The following is a 15,179-nucleotide window of genomic DNA, read 5'->3' on the forward strand; positions in this document are numbered from 1 at the left end:
CTGGAAATGAACCAAAGAAAATACAAAGGACTTCGAACTTATCATATATAATCTAGAACGATTACGTGCCTTTCAGGCTGGATGGTAGGCTATGAATGACCAATAAAGAATCAGGGGAAAAGTGGCAAAGGTTAGGTTTGGACCGGTATATTCTTCGACGAGTCCGTTGATGATGGCAGAGCTTATTAGCGTCTATCATATAAGCTGTCGAACGGGTGTTACTCTTGGGGTTTCCCTGGGCGGATATTCCGCGTCTCCTGTTTTGGCAATATCAAGCTACGAAATAAGCAGGTGAGATCTCTCGAGCTTCACTGGGAGTCAGGCTTATTGGAAGACGGCTGTGTAATAGATTGCGCTAAAGCGTCAAAGGCTGGCAGTTTGACAAGCAAGCATCATTGGTCATTATCTGTTACACGAGCTTTTAAGTGACTACGCTGGCGGCTGATATAATAACGGACTGTTGTTTGTGGGAACCTTGAGGCATCTAGCCACGCACATTTAACCTTTTTTCCTCAAATAGAAGGAGAAGCAACATCTTTGCTTGAAGACGCAGTTATCGAGAATTCTCAGATGTCGAGAAAGGGACGAGCTTTGCAAATGTATGGTGAGGCTCCACCCCTACGAGTTCCTATATATTCGCATGCCCTACTTGCGCAGCCATTTCGCAAAGTGAAGTGGATTTGGTAGTGATAGTTTACCAACCCGACAACCATATGTTCTAGCTCTTGGCTTCGAGTCGGGGCGACTCAACCGCCTTGAGGATGGCTCATGATGGCAGTCTTTCTCGCGTCCGCTTTCACTGACACGGACACATCCAAGCAAGAAACATAATATCATGTTGTGAAGATAAATACCGCACCCTCAAAATTTGCCATCTGGTTATAACCCCAACGCCAAGAATCGGCCGCTCTCGGCCTTTTCTGATATGCAGCTCGTGTTGCCCATTCCAACGTCTCGGTTCAGACGCTCCCGTCTCCTGTCTGATCTGGCCGTGGCTACCTCGGTATTGACGACGCATTGGTTGCCTCCCGAGTCTGAAGAGGCTGCGCCGTGGCGTTCTCCTGCTGTTTTTCGCTGCGACCAAATCCCAGCAGCTCACCAACGACGCCTCCCGGCTTTGGTATCGGACACTCGCGTTCGGCCCTCCGCTGCCCACCGGCCCCAAGGTTGTTTTCCATGCCGGCGAACCGCGCCATCCCATCTACTCCAGTCTGGACCTCGGTGGTGGCCACGGCTCCGCCAGGTGCGTCCTCTCGTAGTCTCCGCCGCCTCCGCCGCCGAATTATTGATCCGTCTTCCGCCATCTGGCCGTCGGCCAAGGCCACTCTTGGGGCCGGACAGGGCAGAATGTGTGGTAGGGCAACAACGAAGAAGCTGGCAAACACAGTTGTCGCAAAGAGCGAGGAGGTCATGCGAGACCGTGGGTGAAGATGTGGAGGCGCCATCAGCGCAATGGAGGGGAAAGTTCGAGTGCTGGAAAGCTGCGGACGTGAGAATGGATGGAAAACACGCTGTACTCCCTGATTGAGCCAAAATCTGTTAGCAATTGTCCCCAATATGTCCAATTGAGTGTTCGTCCACATACAGAACAACACGCTCATAGTTCTTGCTGGCGCGGTGGTGAGAGTACTCCGTACTGATTGCGGGCCAAAAAAAACATACGAGCACGCCAACCCACAGCGATTTATTATCGGTCACGCGGTTGGCTGTTGGTGATAATCTGACAGGCCCCACTATATCAGCCACGGCATTATTTTACTAGCTCTGGTGCAAGCGCGTGTGGCGCAATTATCTGGGTCCACACGATACATAGCAGGCTGAGGCTTGATATTCATCTCCAACACTGGCGACACCGTACACGCGAACCACACACGAGGCCGTTATGAAAGGATAAACATCGAGTTTGTTCGCTAATTGTTTGATGATAACGTGGATGCCTCTTCTGCGCGAACGACACAACCCAGCCGTGCGTCGACTTTCGTGCGAGCATGAGTGACCTCGACCAGTAAGGCTCTCTTTGCTCTGCGTCCTGCTGCGACGGCAATTCTGTCGCGTCGGGACCCTTCAAATCGCTGACCAAGTCCTCTCGCATAGGGCAATTGCCCAGCTGCGGGCATGCCGCCCCATCCCGGAGGAGCAGGTGCGCGAGCTCTGCCACAAGGCGCGCGAGCTTTTGATTGAGGAAGGCAATGTGGTGACAGTGACGGCGCCGGTGACGGTATGGCTTGCCAGCTGATGATCCCCTTGCTTCTCCACCAGGACGCTGACTGTGTGTGACATATCCAACACAGATATGCGGCGACATCCATGGCCAGTTCCACGATCTCATGGAGCTCTTCCGAGTCGGAGGCGACGTGCCCGACACCAACTACCTATTCATGGGTACGAATGATTGCGCGTGATGAAATGAGGCGAAGAGGGAGCAGAGGATGGACGGGACGGGCATGGTAGCAGCAGCTGACACGGCAGTTGGTGCATTCACACAGGCGACTTTGTCGACCGCGGATTCTACTCGATTGAGACCTTTCTCCTCCTGCTCTGTCTCAAGGTTCGGTATCCAGACCGGATGACGCTGATACGCGGGAACCACGAGTCGCGGCAGATAACGACGGTGTACGGCTTCTACGACGAGTGTCTGCGCAAATACGGCAGCGCCAATGTGTGGCGATACTGCTGCGACGTGTTCGACTATCTGGCGCTGGGCGCCATTGTGCTGGGCACGTCCAACATGTTGGGCCCGCCCAACGACTCGGTCAACGCGCAGGACTACATTAACCAGCAGGTCGAGATTGAGGTCTGTAACTCGGACGGCGAGATCGTCAGTCGGTTCACGCGCCGGCCGCGGGGCGGTCCTGGCAGTCGCGGCTCCGGCCTGACAGCCCACCAGCAACTGCGGCGACAGTTGGCATCGTCGGGCCAGAACGGCATGCTCTTGTCAGCCGACGGCGACATCTCGATGGGTGGCGGCAGCAACGGCTACGGCCATGGCAGCAACGGGCTCGGGCTCGGGCTTGGACTCGGAAAGGAGAACGGCAACAGCGGTGGCAGCGGAGCCGGAGACGGCGGCCTGACCGGTCCACCAGGATCGGGGGCCTCGGGATCGAGCGGCGGGTCGGCGGGCAATCCGGCAGGCGCGGTACTCTGCGTGCATGGCGGGCTCAGTCCCCTGATCGACACGGTCGATAAGATCCGGCTGCTCGACCGCAAGCAGGAGGTGCCGCACGAGGGAGCCATGTGCGATCTGCTCTGGTCAGACCCCGACGATATTGACGGTTGGGGCCTGTCGCCGCGCGGAGCCGGCTTCCTGTTCGGGGCCAATATCGTCAAGGCGTTCAACTACCGCAACGACCTCAGCCTGGTCGCCCGCGCGCACCAGCTGGTCATGGAGGGCTTCAAGGAGATGTTTGACGCTACCATTGTGACCGTCTGGTCGGCGCCCAACTACTGCTACCGCTGCGGGAACATTGCCGCGCTGCTAGAGCTGTCCGAGGACACGGCCGGCTTCGGCAGCTTCTCGCGCAGCAACGGAGACGCCAACCGCAGTTCGCAAGGCGCCCAGCGCACCTCGCTCGAGGATACACAGCCCTGGCTGGACAGCGGCCCCGGTCGTCGCTACCGTGTCTTTGCTGCCGCGCCCCAGGACTCCCGCGGCATGCCAGCCAAGAAGCCCGTGGCCGACTACTTTCTCTGAGCATGGCTGCTGTCGGCAGGGGCAGTCTGCAGGGGAGGGGGATCTTGCAGGGGGGACGGGGGGCGGCTGCTGCGTCAGTTGGCATGCACGGATGCACGGATCGGATCTGCACTTCTGCTTTCCTGCCAGGGCTCCGCTTCTGTTTCACAAAGACTAAAAAAAGCAGCCCCATGCGTCCTTGTACTTGTTTTGCGTTGCTTTTCGGTCTGCGGTTTCACTCAGCCACTGGGCCTACTGGATGGAAATGGCGTTGACGGGTCCGACGAGGGAAGACGGCGAATGCAACCCACTATAGCCTTGCTCGAATTGGGTGATCTTGCTTGTTTCTGCGCCTATCTATGAGGCTATGCTTTTCCCGTTTCCAACGTGCGCCTGTTTCCTGTGCTGACTAAGCGAACAATAGTGCTGTTCTTATTATTACCCTATACGGAGTATGCTTTCCGTCCTTTCTTCCCGGCGTCTCTGCCAAAAAAACGTGCCTGCACGATTCCCGGCCTATTCTCCTCCTATGGCTCCGTAGTACGTGCCGTGGACCTGACAGCCCAAACCGGACATGCACGCTGGGCAGGACCGCATATACGTCTCTCCTGTCGCAGCATCCTGGACGCCGCTGTAAAATGGGTGTGCCTGGGGGGCGGAGGTCGCACCCATCCCGCCCTCGTGGTCTCCACCTCGTCGATGTTGTGGTTGTTGTTGGTGGTGTGGGTGTGGGTGTGGTAGGTGTTGTTGCTGGTGTTGTTGCTGCTGGTGTTGTTGGTCGTAGGTAGAAGGGCCGAGATATGGGGGCGAGACGCTATAGTCGAAAAAGGCTGGTGATCCGGAATACTGCAGATCCTCGGTGCTGGCGCCATCGAGGCCATAGAAGGCCATGCCGGCAGTGGAAGGGGTTGCAGCGCGGCCGGGAGCCAAGCTGTACGGCCCCGTGGAGAGAAAGTCACCTCTGTAGCTGCTGGTATAGTCGCCCTCGGTGGATGTGGCCACAGCTGCCGTCTGCTGCGGCAGTGCTGCGACCGTGTTCTTGCCCTGGTCTGTGCCGGGGCTCTGGTAGCTCTGGCGTCCGCTGCCAACGCTGCTGCTGCCACCGGTGCGTGCCGCCGCTACAAAGGTCGACGACGATGATGACGACGACAGCGGAGGGACAGACGCTTCTCGGCCCTCGCCGGCAGGACTGCTAGTGCCCGGCGATGTGGTGCCGAAGTGGAGGGGCTTGCGAGGCACCAGAACCTGCTCCAGGGCCTGGACTCGCGGTCCCTCTGCTGACGAGCCGGGAGGCGGGATTCCGGCTGCTGCCGGATGTGTGGTGCCCAGGGCAGACACCTTACCGCTGAGGAGGTAAGCCTCGATCTCGCTGTTGGGGACACCGTGGTGGTGAAGCAAGGTCCGCAGCCGGCGGTTCTCTTCAGACACATGGCGGGCGGCCTGCTGTACTTCGGTGGAGGCCTCGATGCCCTGTTCTTCGTACGTGCGCACGCGCTGCTCGAGCTCCTGTTGGTACTCTTTGCGGCGGGCACGAGAGCGACGCTGGTTGTCGCGGATTCGAGCGAGATTCGCTTCATCCTGCAGGTCGACAAAAGGTCATGAGCAGGAAGAACACTGGGTGAAACGGGAAAAAAAAGGATGAATGGGGAAAAACAAAGAGAAGGGGAGATGGCAGACCTGGAGACTTACGGTTTGGGGGGCCATTGTATTATACGTCGTAGATGATGCGGTCAGATGGTGATCGACGGAAGATATAACGAGAGGATGTTTGCCAGTCGGTGGATGTAAGCGAATGATGGAGGGAGTTTGGTGTGGACTGGATCCTGCACAAGCAGTGAAACTCCACAGAACGAATGAATGGGTAAGCGAGTGTGTGTGGTGGTGTTAGCGAGTGTGAGGAGCTCAGAATGGCATGCTACCGGCTTCTGTCTTGTGCTGGCATCTTAGGTCTTTCGGTCTTTTGCTGCCATGGGTATCGGACAAGGAGTCGGGGTGAGAGAGAGAGAGGCTGTGGGAAGGCGCGTCAACACATTTGCCACCCCTTCTTGATATAACGAGCGACGGTGAGTGGAGGAGAGGAGGGCGAGGAAAGTGGGCAGGGAGGAGGAACTATAAGTAGGACGGCGAGGGTAGCAAGACCACGACCAGGCTTTTCCACGGGAGGTTGAGTTTGTGAGGGCCACAGCAAGGCCCTTGATAGTGCTGTATCATTCGACTCTGATTGGGGCACAAGGGAGAGGACTGTGCCAGAATCAAATAGTAGGGCTGATCAGCCGCGAGGTATAGGGCCGTGTGTACGGGAGAGTCAATGCGGGCCAGTTGATCATCATGCAAGGTGGGCATGGGCCACGGCAACCTAGCGACTGGCTGCCCAGAATACGAAGAGGCGAGCCGCAGCAAAACCGAGGGAGGGACTGGGAGTGGGACGACAAGGAGAGCATGGGAGGAGGACAAAAAAAGGAAAGGGGGAAGAAAAAAAAAGACGTGGGGGGGGGGGAGGAAAGAAAGAGAGGGCAAGAAGAAGAAATATGCCGCTTACGATGTCCTCGTACCTCTCTCTCGCCAACGTCACTACTGGCTGGCACTAGTCCTGCAAGGCGATGTGGTTGCAGAGCAGACCCTTCTCTCTGGTCGTGGGGAGATGCTCGGCTATCCGACAGCCGATTCGGGCCATCGAGCCGTCCAAGCCCCCAAGCCATTGCTGCAGCCGGCACGATGCGCTGGGTGATACCCGTCACGGTGGGACGACCTGGCGGCCTGCTCTGGCACAAACGAGCCTCGGGCAACGACGAGAGAGCGACGCCTGTCCGAAACGAGAAAGTCCCAGCCTCTCGCTTGAGCTCCTGTGCCCCATCTGATCGGCTCCGACCCCCCCGTCCGCACACCCACAGACCCTTGATGACCCCGGGCCAGGCCACAACGGCGTCAGGGTGGCGGTGCTGTCCCCGTCCGGTTGCCACAAAGGGGAGGGGACGACTCCGCATGCGGTTCGGCCATATTGCTATGCTAAGATACTATGTACGTATACGAGCCCCAGGGCTGGCAGTGAGGCTGGGGGCACGAGCTCGACGAAACGAAACGAAACGAAACGGGAGGCTGACAGAAACGGTAAGAAGCGGTGGGGTCCCATCGTCGATGGTGTACATACATAGTAGCACGTCGTATAAACAGGCCCGGCTCTGTTCGGGATCCGACGAGTCAGAGCAGAGGCGGCTGTGGCGTGGGACGGCGCACGTGAGCCGGCAGGCCTGCCTATCATCTGCGATCGGACTGCGCTCCCCCCTTTCTCCCCAGCCATCTCGGCGCTCGAGAGCGTCGGTGAGAGCGAGGCGCTGGAGTGCGGAGATGCTGCCCCTTCCGGAGAAGTGTGCTGCAGCAGAGCTGATGGATAGAAGGATACGAGTCCGCATTACCATCTGGTCGGGTGGCATGGCAAAGACGCGCAAAGCCTCCAGCACACAGGGGCACAGAGGGATACGATAGGGGCGGTCCGTGAGACGGACTATTAGGTCGTAGCACAAGGGTTTATCAACTTAAAAACACACCTATGGACAAGTACGACCCAAAGAGGGTAGCGTAGGGTCGTATAGAAATTCCGAGGGCTGGAGAAACGAGTTGAGATGGGGGCATAGAAGAAAAGAAGGCCGCGAATAGCTGAAAAGCGTTAGAGCTAAACGTTAAAAATGCTCGTAAATTGTCTTGTAGATGCCTATTTATAGCCCCTTGTCGTCATTTTCTTCTGGCGTTTTTTTTCCCTCGCAAACAGGCCGAGCACGGCTGCGGGCTCTTCTTCTTCGCCTGGCCCTTTTTTAGCTCCCGCTAAATCTGGCTTCGTATCTTGCGACAGGCCTCGTACTGCCGTCCTATTTGTCTTACGAGCGCTTTAGACGCCTGATGATTAATAAGATCACTGCTCGGCTGAACTACTAATATTGGCGAGTGGGAAGACCATTTTTAGTAGTGCAAGGAACCCCTGTTCCACCTCGGCCAATCAGAAGCCAGCACAAGTATAATAGATCACGGGACCTGAACACAACTCTGCATCTCTGTCGTTCAGCTGGCAGCCAGCCAATCAGCATCGCCCAGAGACATGCCCTCGTACTGGCAGAAGGGCGGCGAAAAAAAAAAGGAAAAGGAAAAGAAAAAGAAAAGGGAAGGCGACGGGGAAGGACGGCACGCTGTCTCCCGCCGCACACTCCGTGCTGACCAGCAGCCAGCGGTCGCCCGGACGGACTTTGCCAGCTGTGGCGGACTGCCATGGCGGCAATACCTCCGAGCAACTCCCCGGCCAGCGCCTTTTCTGACAACCTTGGCGATCTTGGCGACCTTGGCGCTGTTGGCGCTGTGTGCGTGCACTGCTGCTGCTGTGGGCCCTGGGACCTGCCTGAACCTTTTGGCGCCTGGTGGCTTGCCTGCTCGCCGGGTTGGCGTCCCCGTCGCTCTGACGAGCGTACGACGTATAAACGACCCAAGCAGCTGCTCCGTACGAGTACGACGTTTCCGATCTACATGGCAAACACCGGCTGCAACGGACATTACCGCTGGCAGTGTAGGGCAACGCAGCACACTCACTGGTCCAACCAGCCGCAGAACATGTCGGGTCGACTAGTCCGGTCGGTCGGATCGATTTCTTCGACTTGTTCAATTCGCGCGTCAGAGGTCCTCTGGAGCGATATGCGCAGATGATCGTACGCCTCAGCGGCGACGGCGTGACGTCCGGGTGGGCATCAACCCATCTGTCAGGGAGGCCCCCCCCCCTGCAGACGTTGACAGTCGCTGGAAGCACTGCCCTAATTTTGTAATGTTACCGAGCGCGTGCACAAAGCTGCCAGGGGTGTCTTCTTACGAGTTCGTCCTGGTCCGCTTGGGGCTCGACAGGGGAGGGAGCCCGTGCTCAGCACCTCGCTCGGCCTCTCTCTGATCGGCCGTTTAATTTATCCTTGCCTTCTCCTCTCGAGCGTACGGCATTACTACGACGTATGTATCAATACTCCGTATGCTATCGGAGGACCGCCAGCACCGATAAAAATAGACGAGACAGGCCACGGGTGGGCACCACAAGACAAGTTTCCCACATCTACGCGCAGCCTTTGCATGACAGTGCCTTTGTTTCAGAACGGGATCATCTCTTTGTATTGTTCTAAGCGCTTCGTCGTGACAATCTACACAGCCTCCCACGGGCCGACATCATTTGTTTTGTTGTTGTAGTGCCTTTTGCTCCTTCTCGTACTCGATGATCTGCTTGCTCCAGCTGGGGTATTGTTAGCAAGACTGAAACGTTTCGCCACAGTGCACGGTGTCGTGCTCTGCCCAGATTGCTCGGGATCTGGTCGCCCTCGCTCGCGAAACATACTATCTGCTGGGGAAGAAACGTCCTGGCTCGGGCATCTTGCTCCGGTACTCCAGCTCGCCGTCAATCTTCCAGACGACTGCGGTTATGGCGAACACGGCAACGCCAGCAATGGCCGTGTTGCGCTTCCAGTTGGCTGGCTGTGCGTACCAGCCGCCAGAAGGCGACCAGACATGCTTCGGGTACCTAGATCGTCGTTAGCTGCGGGCTCGCGTGCAATCTGTGCTGAGCGTCGTCTGTCGCCGGGACTGAGTAGATTCGCAGTCAACAATGAGCCAGCAGTCCGCTGTCGCTGCGCCGAGTATCGAGCCCATTGCGAATCCGGATGGAAGGGAAGGAAAATGTCTTACGGGATCTTCGGACCACCACCCTGGAGGAAAGACAGTCAGCAGTTGTTCAGATCATACGCGGCGACAGGAGAGTTGCAAGATATTGCATCGTACCATTGTAAATCAGGAAACTGAGGCAAAGGGGCAGAAGAGTGTAGTGATGTAGCTGTGATCGCAGGAGGTCGCCGGATCGCTTCGTTGTTTCTCGGGATAAAATTGATGGGTGCCTCAGGCTGAGGTGGGTCTTGGAGAAATGTATAGAGTTGCTATTGGCTCATTGGCTCTGTGCTTGATGCTCATTGACCAATTACGACCGACTAAATGCTAAACCAGAGAGTGAAGACGGAACGGGTTGCAGGCTCGAGGGGCCAGCAATTTCTTGTACGAGCTCAATCTACAAGCATTGACGTTGCCAAAATGCAAGACCAGACTGTGGACCAAGGTTCTGAATATTGCCGAGTCTCGAGTTGCCATCTATAGTTGTTCTGACTAAGCAGTTTGTGCGGACATGTTCCAAAGTCCGTGTTGCAAGTTGGGGAGAAATTGATCTCCTCTGACGCCTCCAGGGCGACAGAAAGCAAGGACCTGCCTCATTTGATGCTGCACGGCTGATGTGGGAGGTGCACGTGCGTCTGGACGGTCTGGCTGGATGAGTAAGAAAGGCCATCGGGCGGGGTCCACAACGACTTAGCGAACAAGCTGTCTGATTGGCTTAAAGTCACCTGGTTGCAAGGAAGCATTTTTCTGGATTGTGAAAAACTTCGATTCAGCGGCTCGGCCAGAGTGAAAACACAGCAATCGACCAATATCCGCTGCGAACCGCCTCAGCTGTGGACGCACAAGATTGCATGCGCCATGAAGAGGGTACGGGTGCAAAGAATAGCCGGCCAATGGCTTACCATGGCGGCGGGGCGGCCGCAGGCAGCGATTTCGGTGCTGCCATCTCCAACCTGTGCGCCCTCGACAGCGACCTATGCCTCGGCGGCGTCGTCCTTCAGCCCCGCTGGGCGTAAATACCGGACCGTCCGACGACGCTGCCAGTCGACGGTGGCCACGGGCAGCCCGGCATATGGCGGCAGCCGTGACCTCGCCTCGACATCAGCCGATTCTGCGGGCTTTCCCCTCCCGTCCTCCTCCTCCTCTCTGCTGCTGTCGTCCGGCGCAGCGAATACGGCACCGGGCCTGGGCCCCAGCACAGACCCGCGGTTCCCCGAGATTTTCCCCGAAGCGGCGTTGTCGCCGGCATATCCGTCGCCGGCACCGGAACGGGCGCGGGGGTCGGCCAAGCTGGCAGCGCTGCACGCACGGCTGGGGCTGTCGCAGCGGCTGCCGCTGGAGACGCTGGCACGGGCGCTGGTGGACACGTCGGCGGACCCAAGCCTGCGGTTCAACAACGCCAGCCTGGCGTACCTGGGCGCCACGCTGATCCACTACCACGTCAGCGAGTGGCTGATGTGTCGCTACCCGCGGCTGCCGATGGTGATCCTGTACGCGGCCATGAAGGCGTACGCAGGCCCGCAGGCGCTGGCCGACGTGGCGCACCAGTGGGGTGTGGAGGCGGCGGCGGCGCCGGGTGCTGAGGTCGACCCGGGTCTGCTGCAGTTTTCGCTGGTGGCCGACCGCCAGGTGATCCGGCGTTGGGGCTACCAGCGGGCCGAGGCGAAGAACCTGAAGAAGTACAAGTGGCGCCACGGCATCAGCAGCCGTGTGGTGCTGGACGACGATTTCGGCGACATGTTGTCGGCCGAGGACGAGGCAGAGGCCGGGGTGGAGGCAGGACTGGCCGGCGAGGCGGCGGACGGGAACCCGGCCAGTGCGCTCGACCTTGGCGGGTCCATGGACGCCGGGACAAAGACGCGGATCGCCGATGACGCGCACGCCAACTTTGTCCGGGCAGTGGCCGGTGCCGTGTATGCGCATGGTGGCCGTGAGCCGGTGCGGGCGTTTGTGCGGGCACACGTGCTGTCGCGGCAGCTGGACCTCGAGCGGCTCTTCCGCTTTAAGCTGCCGACACGCGAGCTCGCGTACCTCTGCGCGCGTGAGAACTTTGAGCCGCCCGTCGCCCGGCTCGAGGCCGAAACGGGTCGCCAGTCGCGCACGCCCGTCTTTGTCGTCGGCATCTACAGCGGCAACGACAAGCTCGGCGAGGGGGCCGCCGCCAGCCTCGACCACGCCCGCGCCAAGGCCGCCATGAACAGCCTCAAGGCCTGGTACCTCTACAGCCCGGGCGAGGACGTGCGCGTGCCCAGCGACATGCTCGTCGAAGGCGCTGCCCCGTGGGAGCCCGCCTACGTTGACATTGGCGAGATCCTGTAGGACGGACGACGACGACGACGACGACGACTCTCGATATGCCCGGACGTGTATGATTATATCGTGTCATATCTATTGCATCAAATAGAAAGCAAAAACAAACAAGACAAAACACAAACACAGCTGCATGAGTTTTGTAAATTTTCATTGTCACGTGTATTGCTTGTTCAAGAAGGCGCATCCGTCATACAAAACTCCCTGAAAGAACTTTCCCCTCGCCATATACACCATTTCTGCATACACATACATGCACTAAACCGTGCATACACCTTTAACTAAAGTGATCGTTCGAGTCCAGCCCGACCAGTCGGCGAAGCCGTTTCCTCCTGTCTTGCACCAGTGCCTGCAGCCGCAGGTGCTTCTTGCGCTCGTACACAGCCCGTATCGTGTTGCGGATCTGCTCGGCGCCCTCGCGGAAGTTGGCACGAGCCAGCGCCACGGCCGCGTCGACCTGTTCTGGCGTGTAGATAAAGTTCCACGTGCTCATAAACTCGTTCGTGGCCGGATCGACCCCGGGTACTCGCTTCTCGTTGGCCAGGTATGGCAGATACACGAGCGTCAGCCCAGCGTCCGGCTCCTTCAGCCGCCAACGCGTCGCCTCGTCTATGACGTCTGCTGGTGTTGGCTTAGAGTCGTTTGAGTCTTTCGCGCCTTCGACATCTGTCTTCTTCTCCTGCGTCGAGCCGACCCAGACGGTGCAGTAGCCGAGCTCCCGGGCCGTCGCTCGAGCTCGCTGCTTCTCTGATTTCGGCTCTTTGTCGGCGTCTGATCTGGCCTGAGCCTGAGCCAGTCGGCTGTCGTCGCCTTCTGTGAATGTCGCGCTGTCTTCCTGCGCCTGGCGGAGCTGCTCGGCCGCCACGGCTGGCGTATCTGTCGACTGTGGCCAGCCTACGCCCACTGGCCAGCCCTTAATGCCGCGCTGCCGCGCATATCCGTCCGCCACATTCAGCCAGTTGTCCTTCTTGATGTCGGCCGACGCATCAAACACCACGACTACCTCGACACCGCGCCCCGGCCGCATAAACGGGTACAGCGGCAGGTTGTTGGACATGCCCGCGTCCATCAGCTGGATGTATTCGCGGCCCAGCAGTCCGGCCGGTACTGTGGTCGGAAGCGCATCGGCCGCCATTCCGTACACTGGATTTGGCAGTGTCGCCGGCTCGATCGGATGCACCTTGCTGAGGTCCTCGTTGCGGCCCCGGATCAGCTCGTCCAGCGACTTGAGACCGGTCAGACTCTGCACCACCGGCCGCACCTCGTTGTAGTAGTGGCTGAGCGTGGCACAGAAGGCACTGCCAAAGATGCCGAGCATCAGTGGTAGCCGTGTCTCCGGCAGGTGATAGCTGCCGTCGTCGGGCGGTACGTCCTCGCCGGCCCGGAACTTGCGACCCATGGCCCAGGTCGGGATGCCGGCCGAAAACTCCTCGCAGAAGAACTCGAACGGAGTGACCTCGAACCACTGGAACCAGGCTTGCTTCTTGGCCTTCTCTTTGGCCGCCTCCTTTTCGGCCTCCGTGCTCGACCGTTCCTGAGCCGCGTCCAGGGCCGGAATCTCGTGCCGCACCGCCGTGTAGATGGGCATAGGGTTCTGGCCGCGGCCAAGGTGTCGCCGCTGGTTGGAGATCTTGAAGTCCGTCTCGCTGACGCCCAGCTCGCCCTTGGGCACGAGCAGCCGCGCCGCCAGCAGGATTCCGTACACGTCGACCAGCCCAAAGTTGGCACCCGGGTCGCCCTTGAGCTTCTCGACCGTGCCACTGAGGAGGTACTTGTTCGTTGGCGCCGTCGTCAGCAGGGCCAACGCGTCAGGCGGATAGGCGATGTGCACGCCGAGTCGCGCCCTGAGGTGCTCGGCAACGCGGTCAAACCGCTGGCCCGCAAAGGTTGAGAAGAAGAGCGCCTGCAGCCAACACGAGCCACTGACACCACCCGTGTACGTCACACAGTCAAACAGGCCGTCTTCAGCCGTGGCCAGCAGCGAGCCCGTGCCGGCTACCAGCGCTCGCAGCCCGCCGCCCGAGCCGCAGATGGCAATCACCGGCACGTCGTCCGGATCGACCTCGCCTTCGGCCAGTCCCAGGTACCGCTCCAGTGCCGCTGCCGTCACCAGCTTGCGATGTTTGCGGAACACCGTCTCCTCGTTGCATAGGTCTTCTGACACCCGTACGCGCGCTGCAAACTGCACTTCGGGGTTGACCAGCGGATCGTGCGCCTCGCGCCAGATCTCGTCCGCCAGCGACCCTGGCGCCACCGACATCTCGCGCTGCAGCTTCCGCACAAAGCCTGGCATCATCTTCGACCAGTCCGGCAGGATCAGGTCCGCGATCCGGTCCGACACATTGCTCCACTCGATGTCTGTCACATTGGAGAACCGCTCTACCGCACCCGCAAAGGCCGTCCAAGCCGCCGGTTTGTTGTCCGTGTTCGTGCTCGCCTGCGCCGCAGCTTCCGTCTCTTTAGCTTTTCGCTGTGCCTCTTCTGCTTCCGCCTGGATTCGCTGACGTGGATACACCGTCCAGAGGACCAGGCCGCCCGAGATAGCCACAGCCACGCCTGTCGTCACGCCACTCTTCCGTTTCTTCTTGTTGTTCTGCTGCTGTTTTGATGCGGCCCATGTGAAGAGGCTCCGGCTCCTCCCTGCTCCAAAAAGTCTTCTTCCACTGCCAATTCGGCTTGCGCTCGTTCTTGCGACAAATCCGCTGCCGTCGACTCGGCGCTGAACAAGCCGACAAAGACCGGTAGCAGGGGTCCGCAGGCCCTGTCCTGGCGCCGCTGCTGCCGCTGCGACTCGCTGTCTCATTGTGCACGAGCGGGACATCCAGTTAGGGCATGCTGTAAGGATTGTCTTTGCCGGGAGAGAAATTCGCGTGAGAGCTGAACCGCCGGACCTTTATTAGGTGGTCATCAATTCGCGCTAACGGGGTTTCGGGGAAAGAGCTGTAGCGGGGGTGGGTCGCTAGCAGCTTCCCAGGAGCACGGCGTAATACTTCTCTCGATCTCACAAGGCAAGATCGAGCACTGGATTTGGACAATGCCATTTTAGTGGGTCGAAGTCAGCTTTCAACAGCCGACCTGCTCTCGTCGTCTCCGCCCTGGAAGTAAGACCGCACTCGATCGATCGCTGCGCTGGCATTTGACAGCACGCCGACCAGCTGGCGGCATCGAAGAACGGGTGCTGCCACAAACACCGCTCCCTGGGTTTCCACCTCCGCTGCAGCAACGCCCTCCGCAATGCTACCTATCTACTAGCACGTCTTTACTGAACGCGATACACAGTCTATGTTGCTGAGACTGTTAAGCACCTCGGGGGCTATTTTCTTCGTAGACATGAATGCTGTCCGAGCATACAACGACAATACGTCTCGATCTACAGTTATATCGATTACTAAACTCTCAAGCATAAGTCTTTGAAACAACCTTTTTCACTTTCACGATCCCGTCCTGTAGCCTATAACAGCTTAGTCACCCGATACTGCAGCTTGAGAACAGCACGTGACGAAGTGCGGCTCACAGGAAGTGC

General features: G+C 58.7%; 6 protein-coding genes across 6 annotated transcripts; 2 read left to right on the forward strand and 4 right to left on the reverse strand.

The window, feature by feature from the left end:
* Nucleotides 1-995: 995 nt before the first annotated feature.
* Nucleotides 996-1,412, reverse strand: CMQ_2813 (uncharacterized protein; the record flags this gene model as incomplete). The annotated part of the gene is made up of 1 exon (XM_014316891.1): nt 996-1,412. One exon carries the CDS (start codon nt 1,410-1,412, stop codon nt 996-998), a length of 417 nt encoding a protein of 138 aa, XP_014172366.1.
* Nucleotides 1,413-1,988: 576 nt separating this feature from the next.
* On the forward strand, nt 1,989-3,691 carry CMQ_2916 (serine/threonine-protein kinase; the record flags this gene model as incomplete). The annotated part of the gene is made up of 4 exons (XM_014316994.1): nt 1,989-2,005; nt 2,095-2,218; nt 2,292-2,382; nt 2,487-3,691. The coding sequence occupies 4 exons, from the start codon at nt 1,989-1,991 to the stop codon at nt 3,689-3,691; spliced, it is 1,437 nt and encodes a 478-aa protein (XP_014172469.1).
* Nucleotides 3,692-4,186: 495 nt separating this feature from the next.
* CMQ_2713 (uncharacterized protein) lies at nt 4,187-8,265 on the reverse strand (the record flags this gene model as incomplete). The annotated part of the gene is made up of 5 exons (XM_014316791.1): nt 4,187-5,248; nt 6,223-6,671; nt 6,819-7,172; nt 7,867-8,111; nt 8,243-8,265. The coding sequence occupies 5 exons, from the start codon at nt 8,263-8,265 to the stop codon at nt 4,187-4,189; spliced, it is 2,133 nt and encodes a 710-aa protein (XP_014172266.1).
* A 592-nt stretch (nt 8,266-8,857) lies between these two features.
* On the reverse strand, nt 8,858-9,466 carry CMQ_2611 (uncharacterized protein; the record flags this gene model as incomplete). The annotated part of the gene is made up of 4 exons (XM_014316689.1): nt 8,858-8,921; nt 9,024-9,206; nt 9,371-9,390; nt 9,464-9,466. The coding sequence occupies 4 exons, from the start codon at nt 9,464-9,466 to the stop codon at nt 8,858-8,860; spliced, it is 270 nt and encodes an 89-aa protein (XP_014172164.1).
* Nucleotides 9,467-10,249: 783 nt separating this feature from the next.
* CMQ_3257 (60S ribosomal protein l3) lies at nt 10,250-11,665 on the forward strand (the record flags this gene model as incomplete). The annotated part of the gene is made up of 1 exon (XM_014317335.1): nt 10,250-11,665. The coding sequence occupies one exon, from the start codon at nt 10,250-10,252 to the stop codon at nt 11,663-11,665; it is 1,416 nt and encodes a 471-aa protein (XP_014172810.1).
* Nucleotides 11,666-11,933: 268 nt separating this feature from the next.
* Nucleotides 11,934-14,459, reverse strand: CMQ_2502 (phospholipase a2; the record flags this gene model as incomplete). Its single annotated transcript, XM_014316580.1, has 1 exon — nt 11,934-14,459. The coding sequence occupies one exon, from the start codon at nt 14,457-14,459 to the stop codon at nt 11,934-11,936; it is 2,526 nt and encodes an 841-aa protein (XP_014172055.1).
* Nucleotides 14,460-15,179: the final 720 nt, after the last annotated feature.

This window comes from Grosmannia clavigera (genome assembly GCF_000143105.1).
Source record: "Grosmannia clavigera kw1407 unplaced genomic scaffold GCSC_144, whole genome shotgun sequence".
NCBI classification, from domain to species: Eukaryota; Fungi; Ascomycota; class Sordariomycetes; order Ophiostomatales; family Ophiostomataceae; genus Leptographium; species Leptographium clavigerum.